At 35.4% G+C, this 21,366-nt stretch overlaps 1 protein-coding gene across 3 annotated transcripts in view; it reads left to right on the forward strand.

The window, feature by feature from the left end:
* Positions 1-573: 573 nt before the first annotated feature.
* DCN (decorin) overlaps positions 574-21,366 on the forward strand; it is a 53,514-nt gene continuing 32,721 nt past the window's right edge. Inside the window, exons 1-2 of one of the 3 annotated variants that reach the window (XM_027842478.1) lie at positions 574-797; positions 10,257-10,492. In XM_027842478.1, coding sequence (XP_027698279.1) covers positions 10,291-10,492 — 202 coding nt within the window. In that variant the 5' untranslated portion in view covers positions 574-797; positions 10,257-10,290. Of the gene's footprint in view, positions 798-9,191; positions 9,214-10,256; positions 10,493-21,366 lie in introns of those variants that run through there. The other 2 variants (XM_027842476.1, XM_027842479.1) reach the window with 2 other exon arrangements.

The following is a 21,366-nucleotide window of genomic DNA, read 5'->3' on the forward strand; positions in this document are numbered from 1 at the left end:
TAGGTAACCACTCAAAATATATAAAAATGCCCCCTTAGCATTTAAGAGGTAATACTTCAGTTTCTGTTAAAAAAAAATAAAAAATAAAAAAAATGGCAAAGTGAAGCAATAGAAGATTGAGTATTTTTTTTTAAAACTGAAGGTTACGCACATATTTGATGCAGGACACATTTAGGATAAGTACAAGATGAATGTTGCACTATCTGCTAGGCTTCCAGTTATTATGAATAAGGGGGGAAAAGTCCTTCTTTCAGGCTGATAAATGTGACTTATAAACCGGGATAGAAGGAAAAGATGTGGGGGAAATAAAGCCAATTCTTCAGTTAAAATCTTTTTTTTTTTTACTTAAAGGAAATGAATCTACTAAGTAAGATGAATCACAAGCCAAGTTGTTCAACTTTTCAGCACAAACAGTTCAGGATGCTAAACAGATGAAAAAGAAATAAAGCAAATGAAAAAAAAAAAAAGCCCGATAAAGTTTCTGGCTACAATACAGGAGACATATCATTACCATATGATCTAATGTGGGTGTCAGCCTGGATTGTGTTCATTGAGGGAAACCTTTTTTTTTTTTTCTTCCTCCTCCTAACTGGGCTATGGAGTAGAAAGAAGAAAGAAGGTTTTCCACCAAGTGACAGTCACAGTGCAGTAACCTTCCCCCCTCCTCCTCCTCTTCCTCCTCCTCTCCACACCTGCAAACTTTTTTTCCCCTGCCTGGGTTGAATATTTAGTGTAATTACATCTCAGCTTTTGAGGGCTCCTGTGACAAAGCCCTGGATGAAAAGGTATGGTTTTCAGTAAGTGTCCCGCAGGCTGCTGCAGACTAATAAACCTTCGGTCGGTCGGGAGCAAAAGGCATGAATTGGGGGAGGGATGGGGATAGAAGAACTAGAATACTTGGAGCCAGGTTGAAAGCTACATTTTCTTACTTGCTTGAGAACCGAAGTTGGAGAAGACATTTTTAAGAGCTTGTAGACTTTGTCTTGGTGTTTGCATGTTTTTTTTTTTTAAGTTTTGCTTCTCGAATGGATGTTTCTAAACACAGATGACTTTCTTTCTTACAATGAATATCTGCCTTTCTGCATGAATATTGGTAATGAAATGTTTTGACTTTCACTCATGTTTACAGGGAAATGTTTCTGAGTTATGCCAAGTCTAGCAGGATTACTAATTCTGGGTTCTTTTGGTTGTTGTTTCTGTTTATTTGCTTATTTCTCCTTCTACTGATTCTTAGCTGACTTTTAGCACTTCTTAAGCTTCTGAATAAAGTTACCATGAAGGGGAGGGAAGGGGAGGGAGTATAGTCGTAAAGATTTAGTGTATAGATCTGAAACCCTGGCAAACAAAGGGCAGATCATCGGTAAAGGAGGCTGATTCTTTGGGTGAAAGATGGAAAGATTCACAGAACACCATGCCTCTGAACTTTTAATCTCAACAGTTTGCATGCATGGAAGTGGGATTCTGTGGACAAAATACGCAGTGACTGCTTGATATTTTAAATGGGGACGTGGCTATTTTATAACACAAATTCACTATGAAGTCAAAATGTGTGGTTTATTTTTCCCCATCATTTTTTAGAGATGGTAACATGATGACCTCCAGCAAAGTGGGATCTCAGGGCTGTGGATGCCTGTGGCTTTTTTCTTCCCCTGATTATTTTGAGCTAAACCATAGCCAAGAGACTTCTATAGCTAACCTACTTATGGATAAGTGTTTTGATTTCCTTAATTTTAATTGCTTTGCTTTATTTCTGATCCTGTGAATTGATCTGGAGCTGGAAGTTTTTATTCCCCTTCCCCAAACCCCCTTTTCTCCATGTGTTTATTGTTTCACTTATCTCCATCTGAGTATTAAATTCTCTGGTCAAGCCCACTTTGATATCGATACTATAGGCATAAATGACATCACAGAGACCTTCTTCTCAGTGAAGCAGATAAAACAGCACTTCTGTAGCAACTTGGGAAAACAGGAGTTATTCTGATGACATAAAACTAATTTAATTTGGTCCCTGAAAATCAGTGGAAAATAAGAATCTTGCTAGTATATTCAATTTCCATGCCCATTGCCTATTTAATTGGCAGGCCAAAGCAGAGGGGTAAGATGCCAGATAAATTATATTGATATTCTTTTTACTTAGATTAGGTTCAGGATGTTTAAATAGAAACAGCTCTCCTTTTATAAGTCAAGAGCAAATAAGGTTGCTCAGCATGTCTTTGTTAATGTCATAATAATGGTAAGCTTACTAAATGAAATGTAAACACATAGGCCATGATTTCTTCTTATTGTATTTTCCCCCTCAATTGTACCACCTTAAGAACCACATAGCATATGGGACTTCTAGCAGATTGAGTAACGATTAGGCGTACCCAACTAGATAATGAGTCATTATTCCAAGATGCTGTTCCTATAGGTATCCAAATGCCACTAGTAAGTGAAAGTAATTTTAGCAGGAAATTTGATGACATTTCTAGTAATTCTAAGATCTATATCCCAATCCCCACACTGTACCCTGAATTCAGGACAGTTTAAATTCAACAAGACTTTATGAAGCTACATGCAAGGTACAGGTGTAAACTATTTGGAAAGTATCATTTGAGGCATTGGAGTAAGTAAATAATCAATCCATGGAAGGTTCTACAAAACAAAGCAAAGATACTTAGCAAACTGATATGGATTATGAGGCAAATGAGAGGCTTTTCAGTATTAAATTGCGGGAAAATGGGCACAAGAATACATTAGAACACACACAAAAAATCCCCATTCTTGGTTCCATAGACCTAAGATCATAAGATCACAGCTGGAAGGGACCTGACAGGTTATCTATTCCAATATCCCTATTTTACACATGAGCAAATTTAAAGAGGCCGGGAGAGATTCAATGACTTGCCCAAGGTAACAGTAAGTGGGAGCCAACATTGAACTGAGGTCCTCTGCCTTCAAATCTCTTGTTCTTTCCACTGCTCCACGTTGCTTTTGGGGAAGGTAACCACCTATGGATATTTGTTTCTGAAATAAATCAATATAATATTTCATATTTGCTATATAATTTATATCATTTATCCTATAACATATAGCATTACATATGTAATTTAAAAATGAATAAATAAATATGGTTATATGATATTTTGTCTGGGCTACTAATGTAGTTTATTAAAACTGCAAGTTCTTAGTTTGAATTTCCTTCCAAAGTTATGGAGAATTAAAATATGCAAACCCAGCAAACTTGTGGTAAACCTAATCTCTGAGTTCTAACATAGCAGACTGAAAATCACTCCCTATAATTTTGTCCTAGAGAAAGCTGCCAAACAATAGGGTAGGTCTTTAAAGGCAATATTATAAATAAAGAGAAAAAATGGATTTTAAGAGGATGTATATTAACATGGAATTGATTAATGACAGGTTAAATAAGCATCCAACTTTGTAGCTTGAAAAAGGACAGTAATGGATATTTATTATTTGTATGATGCATTAGAAATATAATAATCAGTATAAACAAAGAATCAAGTATGAGAAATTAAGATAAACTTGTGCCTTTTCCATTGGCTTTAAGGTAAAGATTTCCAGATGTCCAAACAATATTGGGAAATCAGCAAGTTTAGCATAGGAAGAAAGTCACTGGACTATCCATTCAAAGTAACTCTTTACCTTAAGGTAAGGATTTGCTGCTCTTAGGCAAATCTTTGGAATGTAGAGTAAAAACCAGATGAGAAAAACAGCTGTTTTTTCTAATATCTGTCACTGGTTCTTAGAGCATTTGGGGAAAAAAATCAATTGCTATATCCAAAAGCTTAAACTTTTAAAATGGGTATTATTTAATTTATTTTTAAAATTTGACTGATTAAGTCAGTAAATAATTTCATCAAGCTAGTCAACCAAGCATCAATTACATCTGGGGCAAAACCCTCCATGTTGCAACTTTGCCATTTTCACAATAGCTAAGATAGTATATTGAGTACAGAGATGACATGGTCAATATTCAAGATTAGCAAAGAATGTGCCCAATTGTATAACTGGATCCATATTCATAGGCAGTTTTGAAAAATGAATTAAATATCTATGCAGTCGAAAAATGGCCAAACGCGTCACTCAATCAACTAACCATCCAACAGATCAATTCATTTTAAAAAGACAAAATCGAGAAACAAAACTCACTAAAACCAATATGTGTTTTTATTGTTGAAATATACCTCCCTCAGAAATTAGATACTGAGGAAAGAAGCAAGTGAAAGGGCTATAGTAAGGATCTCACAGAGTTAGTCCAGTGTATAGATGAGGAAAAGAACCATCAAGAAATCTGCCCAAGGTCAAAAGTAGCAGATACAGGATGAAAACCCAGATTCTCTAGTTTGAAATCCACCATTTTTTGCACACCACCACTTTTGTACTCTGATCATTTTGCAGATTTCTTTTCAGTCGACATAAATAGCTTAATATAATCTATAGATCTATTTATTCTCTCTCTCTCTCTCTCTCTTAAAATCCATCTAGCCCATCAACCTCATTTAGTAGATAAGATAACTAAGACCCAGAAAGTTTATGCAGTTTTTCCAAAGTCATAAAGGTAATAAGTGGCAGAACCCAGTTTCTTAGTTGACTCTAAATCTAGCTATCTTTCTACTACCATTTTTTCTATCCCACCTAATATCTATCTATCTACCTATCTATCTATTTATCTATCTACCTCCTCTCTTTCCTTTATCTATCTATCAATATGATTCTCAATCTAAAATCAATCCAATCTAATTAATCTATCGATTAATCTAATTTATCCATCTAATCTACTCAATCATCAGTCACTAAGCACCTAGCTTTTAAATTGAACTCATGGTCAACTGAATCAAAAGAATAAAATGACTTGAGTGAATTGAATCTTGGGTTTAGTCAATACGTGGTTGAAAAAATTTAAGTCACATGAACTCTATGGGCCTCAGCATCATGGTAGGGGAAAGAATGATGAATTTGGAATCAAAGTATATACATTTAAATCTTGGCTCTGATTCCTACTATCTGTATGACTTTGTGTAAGTTACTTAGCCTTCCTTGGCATCAGTTTGCTTCTGTGTACAAAAATGAGAATGTTGGATTATATTACCTCCGTGGTAATTTCCATTTTCCAAATTTCTTTCCATTTCACTTTTCTGTGATTCTGTGACTTTAGTATAATTTATATAGTTTGACTACTAGAATCTCCCCCTCCCCCTCCACATGATTTAGGCGTAAGTTATTTCATCTACAAATGACTCATTAAGCAAAGAGCTTTTTCATATCTTGACATTTTAAATTTGTTTATCACTTTCACTCCTCAATTCATCATCTCCTACCTAGAGAAAAATCTCTATATCAAAGAGGGAAAACAAAGCATTTCTACAACATTAACTGAATCTGACAGTATATGTAATGCTTCACCGCTGCAAAGATGGAAGGAGGTTCATTTTCTGATCTCTTCTTTGGGACTAGTCTTGGTAATTATAATTACATAGCCTTTAGTTTCATTGTGTTTTTTTTGTCATTGTTTCAATTATCATGGTAGTATTTATTGTGTATATTTTTCCTGAGTTTGCTTTCTTATCTCTGCATCAGTTTATATAACTCTTCCCATGATTCTCTAAAATCTTTATAGTGGTTACCTATTTTGTTTCCATTTCTTTTATACGGTATTGTACCTTTTACATATGAATAGCTTGGGCATTGAAAATGGCAGAAAATGAACATTTTTTCATTGAAAACTGATAAAATTCATAATTTCTCAGGTAAATGTGGAGGTGAGACACAGGCTCTGAGGACTATGTAGAGAAGTGCTTCTCAGATGAATGTACTGAGAGAATCTATTTCAAAGCATAACAGACTGAAGTGATAGTGTCCACAGGGCATTATATCCAATTAGCTCATTTATATGTAACTGTATTCAAATTTTAAAGTTTTTAATTGACAAAATTATGAATGAAGTAACTGTTTGGGGACCATGGGAAGATTATATGAGGACTGCTGAACTCATACCTGGCAGAAAGATGCATTTCTTGATTTTTCCTTCACGTAGTAAAGCTGAGTAACTGACTATCAGCAGTCTCTGATTCGAGGCATTAGAGGTCATTAAGAACCTAGCAGAAAAATGTCTGGCCAAGATGGCAATTTGAATAGAAGCAGGCATCTTAGACCCCACACAATGGCAAATGAAAATTAAAAACCTCACTAGGGCAAATAATGATCAAGGAATTAGATGAGAAACAATAATAAGTGACTTCTTCCACCTCAGGATTGCAAAGAAGAAAAAAGAGTCATACAGTAGCTTAGTCCCAACAGGTACTAGCAAACAACCCTGATGATATCTCCTAGTATAATCAGAGATGAATCAGAGAAACATATAGGTTTTGGGCATTCAGGATAGAAGGTATCCCAAGAAAATGCCAGAGTGGTTGAAAACCCACAGCTGGGACATTGTAATAACCAGGGCACCAGCAACCAGTGTGGCATGCCTTTGCTAATGGATGCCCTCAGTTGAAGAGATCCCAGCCCTTTTAGATCTGAGGTCCCTGGAACCACATTGTGAGATGCCATAGAGAGCCCTGAAATGTAGTGGTCTGATTCTTTAAGATTCAGGGTTGGGAGCAAACATCAGGAGGTAAAGATCAGTGCAGGAACCCAGATGACTTAAGATGAAATGAAGCAGAGCCAAATGTCCCACTCAAAAGTACTGTGCAGGTGGAGTCTGGCTGTGACACAAAACTAGATCAATCTGCTACATATATGTTAGTTCCAAAAATGCCCCAAAATTTGGTCTAGGAGAGAGTAACGTCAAAACAACTGTCAATAGAAACTCAAAGGGGAAAAAATGGATTTTCTATAAACACTACAGAAATACCTACAAGAAATAAAGCAAAGTATTTTTAAATAAAATAAATGTTTTGTAGGAAAGATATAGAATAAATATCCTAGAAAACAAACAAACTGGTTATCCTCACTCAAGTAATAGATTCCTTGAAAACTAGAATATACCAGACAAATCAATGACTTTATGAGACAGAAAGGAAAACAAAATAGAAATAAAAGATTCACAAAATGAAATAAAATATAAGATATTTAGATAAAAATCAACTGCTCTAAAACATATCCAGGAGGGATAATTTGAAAATAACTGGTATTGCAAAATTTTAAAGATCGATTGTGACTTAAAAGAAGATATGTGTGTGTGTGTGTGTGTATGTATGTATATATATGGAGACACTCCCAACCCACCCTTTCAAGGAGGAGTGAGGTCCATAGATGTTAAACATTACACATATTTTCACACTTTTTCAACTGTTGAAAGTTATTCTGATCATTTTCTTCTTTTTTTCTTAAAAATTATATATTTTTAATATAAAATGTCCCTTCTGGGAGGGGGGAGAGGAGGGATACTGGGGAAAATTAGGATCATATAAAAGATAGACAATATCAATAAAAACTTATTTAAAAAAAGAATTATTGAGCTTCTTAAAAACCATGAGAACCACTCCAACTGTCCAGATCTATTAGAAAAAGAGTGCAAAGTAAAAGTAGAAAGAATCTACTTATAAACTGAAGAAAAAAAATGAAAAGTCCCAAGAATGCAAAGGAACCACAGTTAGGATTGCACAAGAGCTGGCAGGTTTTACAAAATTGAAAGGAGAGTTTGGAATTAAATGTTCCAAAAAGCAATGGATTTTGGATTATAAGCAACAAATAAAGTAGCCTGAAATGCTAAATATAATTCTACAGGGGAAAAATGAAACAAACCAAAGAAGTTATAAATCTTAATGGAGTAGAAAACTTTTAAGCATTTCCAATGAAAAGACCAGAGTGGAGTAGGAGTTTTGAATGCAAAAACAAGAGTAAAGAGAAGACTGGAAAAGTATTTTTGTTGAACTTTTAGAGACAAACCTCAACTATTGACAGTAATATGGAATATATTTTTTAGGTTATTGAAGTGATCAGACCAAAGGTCGCAAAATATCCACTAATTCTGACACTTAAAGAATGTGAAGGCATCATCACTATTCCTTTTGAAGACAAATTATATTTTAAGAAAAAAATAGATGTGGCAAGTTACAATGTTTTATTTAATTTTCTAATAGGAGTGCATTATTAAACTAGTTTTAACCTTTGATTAAATAGGAATTTTGCAATTAGAATCTGGTAAATGTAATTTTATTTTTCTAAAGTTAATGTAACTTTTGATACCTCTTATTAGAGGGAAGTAATTTGCCCCAAATCATTCTTCAGACATATGTGAGGCCCACATATCAGTCTTTTGGGTTTTTTTTTAAAAAAATTTTCTCTTAGAAGAGTGTTCAAGTTGCAGCAGAAAAACTGTAATCATTGTTGAAAATCAAAAGCACTGCTAACAATACCGTCGGAAGGACAAACACTGTTTCTGCCTGGTAAAGTCTCTTTTTATATCCGGTTAGAAGGGGATTATAAGAAGAAAAAGTGGTATTTAAAACTACTGTGTACTATTTTTATGAATTCCTTTTGAATAGGGTAATTAAGGTGATTTTTAAAAACGAAGAACATGAAGGAGAAAAGGAGAGAGATGAGAAAAGGAAGAAGTAGGAAAATAAAGAGGCGAAGGAGGAAATGGAGAAGGAGGAGGAGGAGGAGAAGGAGGAGAAGAAGGAGAAGAAGAAGAAGAAAGAGGAGGAGGAGGAGGAGGAGGAGGAGGAGGAGGAGGAGGAGGAGGAGGAAACTGCTCTAGGAATAGGGGAGTTAGCTGTCTCGGAGTACAAAAGATACCAAAAATTTCCAGATGAAACAGATAACTCTTCAGCTGACTGAAAGAGAATTATTGCTTTGCTTAACTGGAGAAAGGCTTAAGCCACTGCTGCAAGCTTATTGGAAGGGAATTGATCTTGTTGTGGGAAGATCTATTGGGTCTTATTGCTATCTAGTGTCATGTACAGTTGAAAGAAAGGAAACTTTCCACAGATGTCTTTTTGTTTTCTACTGACCTGCCTTGTTTAAGAGGGAGAAAGTTTGTATTTATTTTGCTGTGAGCTGGACTTTCCTGCGAGAAGGGAATTGGAGCTGATTGAACAAAGCAGAATCTTCTGCCATTTTTAGATTTGAGGAGCATGTCACTGAAAGAACATAACATTTTTTTCTTAGTAATCTGTTAAGGGTGGCAATGAGGGAAAAGAGCTGTCACTGATTCATCATCTTGTGAGCAGAAGAGGAGTGGTCTTGCCTATCAAGAGACTGGTAAGGACCAGAAAGGGAGCAGTGATTACAGAAGTGGCTTCAAGTAGGGAAGATTGTTCCTGAAGAAACCAAAGACATTGCAGTCTGTAGTCCAAAGTTTCAGTAGGCCCAGGTCCATGCATTTCCCTATTTATGTGCCTACCTGCTAAGTTTCTGTACGTTGTACATTGATGAAGGAGTGCAACCTAGTTTTATGGGAGAACTTTAATAATATTCCTGTTCTGGCATTCAATTGAATAAATTATATGATTATTCTTTCTTTGATCTATTGATTAAATATGACATTGCTTTTATCTTATTATTTAGTAAGTCTTTTATATTTGAGTTAATGGTATCACGGTGACTGATGTGGTGTAAATGGTGAACATACCAGTAGGGGCTTAGCAGTAGAAAAATCCCAACATAATGATTGTCCTTAGGCCTGACAGATATTCCTTCCTCTGAGAATCCTAGACCTGCCAACATAAATACTAGTGGGCTAAGAGTGTTGTCCAAGGACCAAGAATGAAGGTCTATGCCAGGGGGGTCTATGCCATAACTAGACTACATTTTACCTCCAAAAAAGTGTTACTAATTATATTGGTGTACATTAAGCCTTTCTTTTAGTCTCCTTTGCCTGGCAGTGGGATTTCTGGGTTAGAAGGTATGGAAGCTATATGATCTTATTTCACACCTACACTGGGAACAAACAGTTTTAAATCATATTTCTATTCCCTTTCCCCCCCTTCCTATTGCATGCTATGGAAATGTGCCAATAATTTCCCTTTTATTCTAGAATGTATACTTTTTTTCAAATAGGGTTTCTTTTCATTGCATTTGTAGCCACAGTCCATAGTACCATGCTTGTTACATAAAAAAGGATTTAATAAATATTCATTGATTGATCTATGAACAAAAATTTAATATTCTATTAACTAATGCCAAAGCAGACACTTGTCTTGCTATTTTTTGGACATTTTGCATCCATGATGGGATATTGCAGATGGAACTATTCTGTGATGATGCTGCTCTGTCTTGTTCTAACCCTTTCATTTGGTCCGTAGGTTCTCTGCTCCTGAAAAATCAATGAAATAAACCATGAAATCTACTATCATCTTCCTCCTTCTTGTACCAGTTTGCTGGGCCAAACCATTTCAAACGGGCTTATTTGACTTTATGCTCGAGGATGAGGCCTCTGGAGTAGGTCCCACCGACCGCATTTTTGAGCTAGAACCATTGGGGCCAGTCTGCCCTTTCCGTTGCCAGTGCCACCTTCGAGTTGTTCAGTGTTCTGATTTGGGTAAGTTCATCCGAAATTCCTCTATTCTAAGTACCTTGTTAACTTTCAGCTTCACATTATAGAAATCCAACATTAGCCAAATGGATGATGATTAGGAAGAAGCAGCTATGGGAAAGTGAGAAGTTGAGTGAGCTCTGGAGTCATAATTTATTCTGTTGTTTCATTCATGTACAACTCTTCATGACCCCATCTGGGGTTTTCTTGGCAAAGATCTTGGAATGTTTTGCCGTTTCCTCCTCCAACTCATTTTACAGATGAAGGAACTGAGGCAAACAGGGTTAAGTGACTTGCCCAGGGTCACACAGCTAATAAGTATCTGAGACCAGATTTGATCTCATGAAGCGGCATTTTCCTGACTCCAAGCCCAGTGCTCTACACACTGTACCATGTCAGAAGACCGTGTTTCAAATCTTGATTCCGATGCTCATTTGGCCTCAGTCTCCTCATTTGTAAGATGAAGGGCTTGGGTTAGATGACCTCTAAAATTCATCTCAGTTTTCAATAAATTACAACAATAATAATAGCTAGCTGTTAGATAACATTTTAAGGTCTGCAAAGCACCTTACAAATATGATCTAATTCTATCTTCACGAATCCTATGACCTAGGTTTGAGTTCTGGCTTTGTTGTTTGATACTTATGTTCCCTGGAGCAAATCATTTTTTTCTTGGCCTTCATTTCCTTATTTGTAAAATTAAGACCCTCTAAGATCCATTTCACCTTTAAGGACAAGGTGTTTGATAATTTGTTATTTGCATGGAGAACATCTGAGTCGGTAGCTATAAATTAAAATAAAAAATACTACTAACAGTTTCCCTTGTCTCAAGCTTTTGATTCAATGGAACAAATATTTCAGGACTTGCTTATCCCAGGAAGTCAATAGTGAAGAAAAGTCATTAAACATAATTTAAATATACATTATAAAATTATATTAAAACTGCTGAAATATCAAAATATGGGCTTATATTTGAGGTGCATATTAATAATATCTAACATTTCTAGAGTGCATTAATGTTTACAAATCATTTTGCAAATATTATTTCATTTTATCTTCACAATAATGCTATGAAGTAATTGCTATTTTCATCCCCATTTTATAGATGAAAAAACTAAGGCTGAGAGAAGTTGAGTCGAGTCAATAGGCATTTTTTTCATGATTAGTTAATTTCTTAGGGAGTCTGGAAGTTCCTAATTAATTGGGTCCAAGATCATTCTCCTGATCAAGAACCCCTCCCCTTGGATGCTAGCTATTTTTATATATTTATAAGAGCACCAAAAAGAGAATGAGACAGAACGATTTCGTCGTTGGTTAACACCAGAAGTGGGGGAAACTCTCTAGTTGGTGGAGGGGTATGCCCATCAGTCATAGCCACTTTGTCAGCAGGCTTTTAAGCTATTAACTGCAGGATATTTCGATAAAGACCTTCTACCTGCCACCTCAATGGACCTTTCAATTGGAAATCAAATATCTGGTGTTTTGTTCAGCAGTGCCCTAGGAAATAAAGAAATGGTGAATGAAAGGAAAGGTCCCACTGAAATAGTGACAGTGATTCATAGGGGTGAGGAGTGTTGATCCTGTAATCACCAGCTCCAGGGTTAATGGAATATAATTCTCTATAATGGACAGTCATATGATTTTATCCTATAATCTACAATGATATCACTAATACATAATATGAATATTACTAATACATAAGTTGTTATTTGGTCCTACACAAAAAAAAGAGAAAAAATGTTAAGTGACTTTCCCAAGGTGACATTGGTATTTAGTGGAAGAACCAAGACCCAAATCCAGTTCATAGGATCATATGTTTAAAGCTGGGATGTATCTTAGAGACCTGCTAGTCCAAGCCTTTTATTTTACAAATAAAGAAACTGAGGCTCAGAGAGAATAAGTGGCAAAACTGGGATTTGAACTAATGTCCTCTCACTCTCAAGCTCACTGCCTACAGCTGCTTCTTACATTTGAATCTTCTTGGCCAGTTTTGAGTGTTAATAACTTTAGAATGACATCTGGTAAGAAATGTTAAGTATTCCAACAGTATTCTCAAATTTTCCTCCAAACTAAGGTCTATTTTCTCCTAAGCAAGTTAAACCTATAAAGACATCAATTACTTCCATGACCCCACATACTGGAACCAAGAGAGATCTGGCCAGTCATTTGTGAACTTCAGAAAAAAAAAAAAAAAAAAAAAACTTGCCCTGAACTAAGTCTGACTGTTTACATGACAAATATTTTCAAAGCTCAGTGCCTGATAAAAGCATTCTGGGATGGCCTTCCAATTCCACATCATTAAAAAACACCAAGTCATTCACAGGAACACATAATAAAAATGTTGTAGGATGGCACACAGTTAAAGGATTTGGGAAAGCCATGGCAGTGTTTATAAAGATGAGTTATTTTCCCACATTTCATCTGTTCCCTAGAAGTCTGATTAAAAGGGGAAAAAATTCTCAAATTTCTTTTGTTTTGGGGATAAGGAGGGGGACAGTGTGATGTTGGGGGAACATACTGGTAGAGGGGACACTCTCCTCAGTAGTGAAGACTGTACAATCACCTGCAATGTATGGTTGTAGATATTTGCCTCAAGCATAGTGCTTGGCATAGGAGGAATTTAATAAATACTTGTTAACTGATGTGTTAAAGGTAGGGCTTGAACCCAAGTCTATGTGCCTCCATTGGCTTTACCATTCTGTTTCTTACTTGTACTTTGTAGACTTTTATGTAGAAAGAAGAGAGTAGAGGCTGAGATGATTGATTCTCTGTGTCTCTGTCCCTGTCTCAATCTGCCATTCTGTGTCTGTTTCTGTCGGTCTGTATCCCTCTCCATCTATCCCTCTCTGTTTCTTTCTTTCTATTATCTCTGTCTCTGTGTCTCTGTGTCTCTGTCTTTCTGTCTCTCTCTCTCTCCGTCTCAATAGCTGTAGTTATAGATAGCTTCTTTTTTGTTTTAAACCACGCCTATGATTTCATCAGAATAGGGAACTCTGAAAACTCCCTCTCCCACTGTAGAATGACAACTTCTCTTCAACTTAATGTTTTAGAGACTTGTCTGGGACACTGAAAGATTAAGACTTCTTCATAATCACTTTGTATCTAAGATGGGACTCATTTTCAACTTTTCTTGACTTTGAAGTCAGCTCTCTATCACAACATGGTCCATTGCCTCAAGTGATGACTAAGTATTCTTAAGAAATCATATTGAATTCATAGAATTAAAGTCTGATTGACAATCTCATCCAAGACCTCGTGTTGACTTTATTTATTCTATGATGGCCATCCAAAAGAATGATGAATATTAAAATAACTAACCTTATAAACATCAGTCATATCACCTGGGTGCTCCATTACAGATACTAAAATTACAAATATCATAAACATAATCATATTTTTAAAAGGATAAGAGCCTTCCTAGCAGTTCCCTCACTTTTGGGTATAAAGACTTTTGGCTAGCATGTTCATATATTTCCCAAAAGGAAAGCAATTGATGTAGTACCTTATCTGTACATTCCTAAAGAATCCCTTAAAGTTATCCTCTCTCCAACAGAGAACACTTTTTGAAGAGAAAGGTGTGAAAACTTGAAAATTTAACATATACTATATGGAAAACACAGATCATCTATCTATCTATCTATCTATCTATCTGAATATACACATATATAATATAATATAAACACAAATATATGCATATACTTATATACACATATGTATATATCTATATATATGCATATATATCCATAAATATATTCATAAATATCCATATATGTATATTTTTTCCTTTTTTGGATCCTAAACTCACTTTTTAAAGCCAAAAACAATGACTTGTAGAAATGGTACAATGGAAAGAATACTTCTCTGGACTCTGGTTCAAAACCTATCTCTGACACTATATATTTGACTTGGAGGAAATGACTTCAGCTCTCTGAGCCTCTGTTTCCTCATCTGTAAAGTGAAGGGGTGGCACTCAGGGGCCACTGAGCTTCTTTTTAGCTCTTGAGCCGTGATCATATGGCTACAAGTTGAGCCAATTGATTGGTTTAAAACTATGTTATTGGTGAAAAAATAAATAAAAAAATCAAAATCCACTTTCATCAACTTTAGTCTCCAACAATGAACTGAACTTTTAAAATTTATTCCCTTTTTATCTATATGAAAAAGGAAAAAAAAAGCAACATTTACGCTTGTATGTAAGCTAGAGGCAAATACATTCATTGTGTAGTGGATAGGACATTAAAATTGGAACTGGAAGTTGGGTTCAAATCCTGCCTCAGAGACTTACTAGTTTAGTTATAATCCTTGGCAAGTCACTTAACCCATCTGTGCCTCAGTTTTCTACACTGTAAAATAGGAGAGAGGCAGATTTAATAGTCTCTACAATTCCTTCCAGATTTAAACCCATTATCCCATGTTGGTGGTTAATGCAATTCTCATTAAGATATAATTATAATAAGAATACAATATAATAATATAATATTGTTAATAATTATATAATACACATATGTAATAAACAACATACAAATATATAACTATATAATAACTATTATTAATAATAATATAATAATGATTCCCTCAAGTCTTTGCATAGAGGAAATAAGATAATATTCTTCCTGTAAATAGATGATAGAGAGACAATGTGATATAATGGCAAGAATGCTAATCTTTGAGCCTGGAAGACCGAGGTTCAAGTCTTATTCTAATACATATTTTCTGTGTGACTCCAGGCAAGTTACTTAACTTTTCAGTGTTCTAATACTTGACCATAAGTTGAAGAGAAGATCCTGACTCTGCATTAGTAGAGGCACTTTCCTAACCCAGGAGTTTCTTATACCAATGAAATGACGAGTCTAGTCCCTACTCTTATCCCTATGAAGATGGCATTATTATTAATTATTATGTTATATTATAATTATTAACTCACTATTACTAGCTCTGAATTATTTGTTTTTAGTAATAAAGATGATTGCTAAATCCACCCAGTATATTCCATATACTGCCCCAGTTCAACCTTTAAATACATCTCTTGGGTGGGATTAGAAGATCCATCAGGGACTGACAAAATTTTGAAATCAACTGACCCGTAGGAGGAATGAAATCTTGTCCTTGTCTTGAATTATTGTACCCAACTCATCTCCTCTTCCTCCAGCCAAAAATGACATTAGTAAAAGACTACTATAGAAAAGGAAGAAAAATACCATAGTAAGCCATGTTTTATAGATAAAAGTTGACATTTTGGAAAAAAAAACAATTGGAAGAAAATTACCAATGATGAGTAGGATTTAATGGAAAAGACAGATTTGAAAAAGAGACAATTATGAAAAGGGAGGAATAAAACAGAAAGACAAGACAGTATAACAGGGTAGTGACCTTATCATAGGCTGAGTTAGGAGGAACCTCAGAAACCATTCTGTCTTCATTTTACTAATGAGGGAACTAAGGCCTCCCTAAGTTAGGTGACTTGCCCCAAATTCCACATTTAGTAAGGGGGCAGATCTGGGATTTTAATGCAGATCACGTGTTTCCAAATTCAGCACTTATTCCATATACCTTGGAGAAAAAATCATGGTTTATTGAAATCAGTTCTTTGAAATTAAATCATTTAGAGCAATGAGCTTCCAATTTTCATGATTAGAATACCTGTTTCAAAGGGGGAAAATATAAATATATAAATATAAATGTAAACATTAAAAAAACTATCTATCTGCACCCTCACACATTGTGGAACATAAAATCAACTCTGAGATGGTTATGGACCCCATCACATACCTAATATATAGTTCATTAAAAAGCCATATTGTGTTGAACATCATATTCTTCAGTTTCATTGTGTGAATTTCAAAAGGAGCTATCCTGTCAACATGACTACAATATATGGACATCTTACTGCTAGTAATTCTAGCAATAGGAACTAGACCTGTGCTTTCATTGATTTAGAGAACCTCCAAATGAGGAAAGTCCCTCTACAAATTCAAGGTGGAACCTTCTCTGTAACCTCTTGCCTGGAGGAATTCTTATTGTAGCTGCTTATTACACCAAGTCTTTCCCATGGAAAATGTCATGTATGTCAAAACTATTCACTTTTGAAATATAATCTAATTATAATTTATAAATAAAAAAAGATTTTATTTTAAACTTAAGCACATATTAATAGTTTAGATGTTTGAGAACAGTTTTGGTATCAAATTCCTGCCATCATAGGGAAAGAGAAGACGCTACTATAATTTTAGTTCTATAGATAGGTAGTCCAGAGTAGTGGGGAGAGGGTCTGATCTCAGGATCAGGATGACCTGGGTTTAATCTTCATCTCTAATATATCCTGGCTTGTGATGCAGGGCAAGTCACTGAATTTTTCAGTGCTTCCAATTAACTTTCAAAGGCCTGTCTAAATATTAGGTAATAAATCTTTGAAAGGCCTAAGAATGGTGGTGGAAAAGTTATCCTCTGAGAGAAGAAAACCTGTAAGTTACAGAACAGGTTCTAATCTGCATGATTGGAGAGTTTTCCTCACAGGAGAGCTCCATGTAACAATGATCTTCATGTTGAGATTAAAAAAAGAAGACTATTTTTTCAATCTAAATTTGTAGAAAGGTTTTGAGACTGGATAGGTCTTTTAACCTCAACGACCTAAACAATTCCCAAAGACTCAAAGTTACAGAAAGCTTTCAAAATTCCATGGATAGAGGGAGTTTCCATTCTGATGAAATCCTAGGTCTGGATTCCACCCTGCCTCCCTTCCTCCCTCCAAAAAAACATATCTGAGAAGACTGGGATCATGTTTAGAAAGGCCAGTTCGAGTATTGTGCTGGGGGTTTCTAGGTCTAATCTTCAGGAATTCACTTTGGAATGATAACATCTTAAGATGGGCTTTAGAGAAAAGATACCAAAGAACACTGTCAGCATATATAAATAAATAAATGGGATTTCCAAGAGACATAAGAAATGCCAATTTTTTTTTCACTGTGAACAATTTGAGTGGTGTGTTAACAGGATATGACATGTTTTCTCCTTTTTACTAAAGTTGTTTTAAATCGATTTCATGTCTCAGCTCTGTGAGAGCAGGAATGCATCCTGGCTAAACTTTATAATGGCCTCAGTACTTAGCCCAAAGTAAGCGCTTAATAAATAGGGGCTGAATTGAATTCAAGTATTGCAGATGGAATCTTAAAGGTTCTGAACGATAAATGAGATCGTCGTGATTTCTCCACATGGCTGTGGGTTTTTAAACTGTCAGGTCAACCCTGGGGCATTGGATAGAGAGGAGCCTTGAAACTAGGAAGACCGGGGTTCAAGCTCCTCCTCTGACCTACAATGGCAGCATAACCCTGGGCAGGTCAGTCAAGCTCTCGTAGTTCTAGGCATTGTGCCAGTGCTGTGAATATGAATAATAGCAAGAAAGACAATTTCTGTATTTCAAGAAATTTATATTTTAATGGGAGAAGACTACAATCAGTCAGTGAACAAACATTTATTAAGCCTTTAAGGGAAAGAAGCTAAGTGCTGAGGATATGGCGAGGAAGTGATGTAGAGGCCTAATTCTGGGCAAGAAAAAGGAAAATAACTCATTTATCAGGTTGTAGAGTCCCAGGGGGCAAAATCCAGGTTCCAGTGAGGGAGGTTTAAGGTGAATGGTGAGAGTACAGATGGCATGGTTTGGAAATGTTTGGGAAATGACATGGAATCCTGGTTTTGAAGTATAGATTAAAGGAAAGAGAGAGAGAGAGAGTATGTGTGTGTGTGTGTGTGTGTGTATGTGTATATATATATATATGTATATATATATATATGTATATATATGTAGAGAGAGAGAGAGAGTGTTTAGGAGGTGCATGGGTTGGACTACATAATCTGCAAAGATCCCGCTCTAAATCTACATTTCTATGACCTGTTAAGAAGCTATTACAGTATTACAGGAAAGTGAAAATGAAAGTCTATATTAGGAAGATGGCAATGGGATAAGAAGGGAAGAGAAAGATTATAAAGATGTTGAAGAGCTAAGATGGATAGAAACTGATAACAGATGGGATATAAACACTGAAGGAAATGGAAGAACAAGCTTAAGAGAAAAGGCAAGAAGTCCAGATTTGAACGTATTGAATTTGAGGTATTAGTGATATAGCTAATTAAGGGCTCTTGAAGATAGGTACAAATGCATATCTGGAGTTCAGAGAAGAGGTATTGACTAGGGATGGTTTTTGGAGGGTCATTGGACTAGATGAGAGTTGAAGCTATGGGAATCAAGGAGACTAGTAAGGGAGAGAGTATAGAGAGGAAAGGTAAGAGATCCATGGACAGGAGATGGAGAAGTGGTTAGGAAGGTAGGAAGAACACCAGGAGAGAATGTTGTCCCTGAAGCCAAAGGAAGTGAGGGTATATAGTAGAAGAGAGTGATCAGTAGTGTCAAATGCAGAAGAAAAGGAGGATAAGGACCAGGAAGTGGTTAATGGAGTTGGCATTCTGGAGGTCGTTGGTATGAGTGAGTCCTTACCATAGAGTGGTGAGTGAGAAAGTAGAATCATCCGATACAACTTTCCTCAAGAAATTTAGTAAAGAAAGGGAGAAGAGATATGGGCTGGTAAATGGATGGGGCAGAAGAGTCAAAGAAAGGCTTTCATTGGATTGGGTCAGGGACATGCTGGAGCTAACTTCTAGTGCTGTGTGTTAAATTTTCAATGTGAATGTTTACACCTCAGAAATCTATAAAAAGTTACAAAACAGAGTGTGATTTATTATGTTGTTGATAGTCTTAGAGGCTAGACTCTTAAAAGTGATAGATAAAATGATAATAATGCAGAGTGAATTTAAAACTATGCCATTCACATGCACATATATAATATTATATACATATGTGTGTACATATATACATATATTACATATGTGCATATACAATTTGCAAAGCTGGTTGTTAAACATTTACTAGCATTCCCCTGAATATGTTGGGACTGGGGAGACCTGAGTATGTCTAGGGACAGATAAGAAGAAGACAATGATGATGAAAAAAATATATTTGAGAGAGGGATCATAGTATAATACATTTAGAGTCTTTGGGAATTTAGAAGGGGTGAGAAAGAATGAGATCAAGGGAAGAGGTGATGTACTTATACTTAATGAGTATTAAGAATATCACTTTTTCTGTAACTGTAGAAAAGACAGTTCAGTATGGGTTATCAATGGGTTATTTATATTTCATAAGTAACTTAATAATTATAGTTAATATTTCTATAGTGCTTTAGTGTTTGCATGTTGCTTTACGTATATTATCTCATTTGATCCTCACGACAACCCTGTGAGGGAGGTGCTATTATCTCCATTTACAGATGAGGAAACTGAGGCTGAGAAAGGTCCCTTCAAGGATCAACTCAAGCATTATTTCTTACATATCTTTCATGATTTCTTCAGTTCTTAGTGCCCCTGTGTCATGGTAGGCTTTTACATTTACATATTTATTACATGTATATATACATAATTATTATTATTATTAATCTATAAATTTGTAAGTAGGCTCTTTCTCTCTTGTATGATGTAAACTCTTTGAGAATCACTGCTGTCTCACTTTTGTACCTAGCATAGTGTTTTGCACATAGTAGGTGCTTATAGATATTTGTTAGAATGAGACAGTGTAATGGATATCCTAAAGGCCATATTGGAACCTTAGCTCTTTTATGAAGGCTTCTTACAAGGTCACAGACAAAAATTGCCAATAATAAGGGGTTGCAATCTGCACCAGTAGAGGAAGTACTGGAAATATTTTTGACTGAGTGAGTGATTTGATGAGATAATATTCCATTTGTAAGTTTAGACTTACTTGTTTAATAACCATTTATAGAGCTAGTCTTCCACCAGCCCTTTCTGGAGATGTTCACATGGTGAAAGACGTTTGGAAATCCACCTTTGCTACCCTTTTCCAGGTTGAAAGAACCTTACATTGGAAGATTTACAGGTCAACAAAAACAAACAAACAAAATATACCTAACAAGGTGCCTGGAGTATGCCAAGTTGCATTAGGTCAATGGTATGTCAAGTAGCAAGCATTATCATGTGCCTACTGTGTATCACATATTTTGCCAAGCATTAGCGTTACAGAAGTAAAAGACAGACACTTCCTGCTCAAGAATAGATAATTTTTTTCAAATAATTTTAACCTAATTTTCTCCCTTTGAATTTTGAAGGAAAAAAAACAACTCATCTCCATAGTTACTCAGTAATAGAGAGAAAATGCAAGAATAAACAGACTGAAAATAGACAAGGCTTTGGATTGACGTGGTATATGTAGTGCATTATTTTGAAAAAACTCAAAGGAATTATGGTGCAAGGACTTCTAATTTCCCCCAAATATGTACCCCATATGTCAATCCATAGTACTAACTGGACTTTGAATATCCCTACACTTGACCATAAAGACAATTCTTTGCACCCTGAATAATATTTAGGCACATAACAATGTAAAATCAAAAAAGTATGGACATCATAGTCTCAGTTGAAATCCCAGATTCACTTGAAGAAAATAAGATTGGGAAGCAAGCCTTGTATAAATCTTGGAGTCTGGAAACATGCCACTGAAAAATGCATGAAATTTTGGGATGACCTGGCCTTTCTCCACCCTGATGTTCACCAGATTTCTTTCAGTTGTTAGAAGAACAAAGCTATTTATCATTGGGACAGCTGTGAGGAAAAGCAATTATTTATTATCCTTCATTTCAGAAAGTATTTTTTTGTTGACAATTTTTTTGGAAAAAAAGAGTAAATCCTTTTTTTTTTTTTAAAGAAACTAGATGTGTTAAAAAAAACTCTCAGGTTCCTTTAGAAATACACACACACACATACATACATATATTATACACACAGATATAAATATATACATCACACTCACAGGTACAAGC

This window comes from Vombatus ursinus, unplaced genomic scaffold (assembly GCF_900497805.2).
Source record: "Vombatus ursinus unplaced genomic scaffold, bare-nosed wombat genome assembly UNPS02014874.1, whole genome shotgun sequence".
Taxonomy (NCBI): domain Eukaryota; kingdom Metazoa; phylum Chordata; class Mammalia; order Diprotodontia; family Vombatidae; genus Vombatus; species Vombatus ursinus.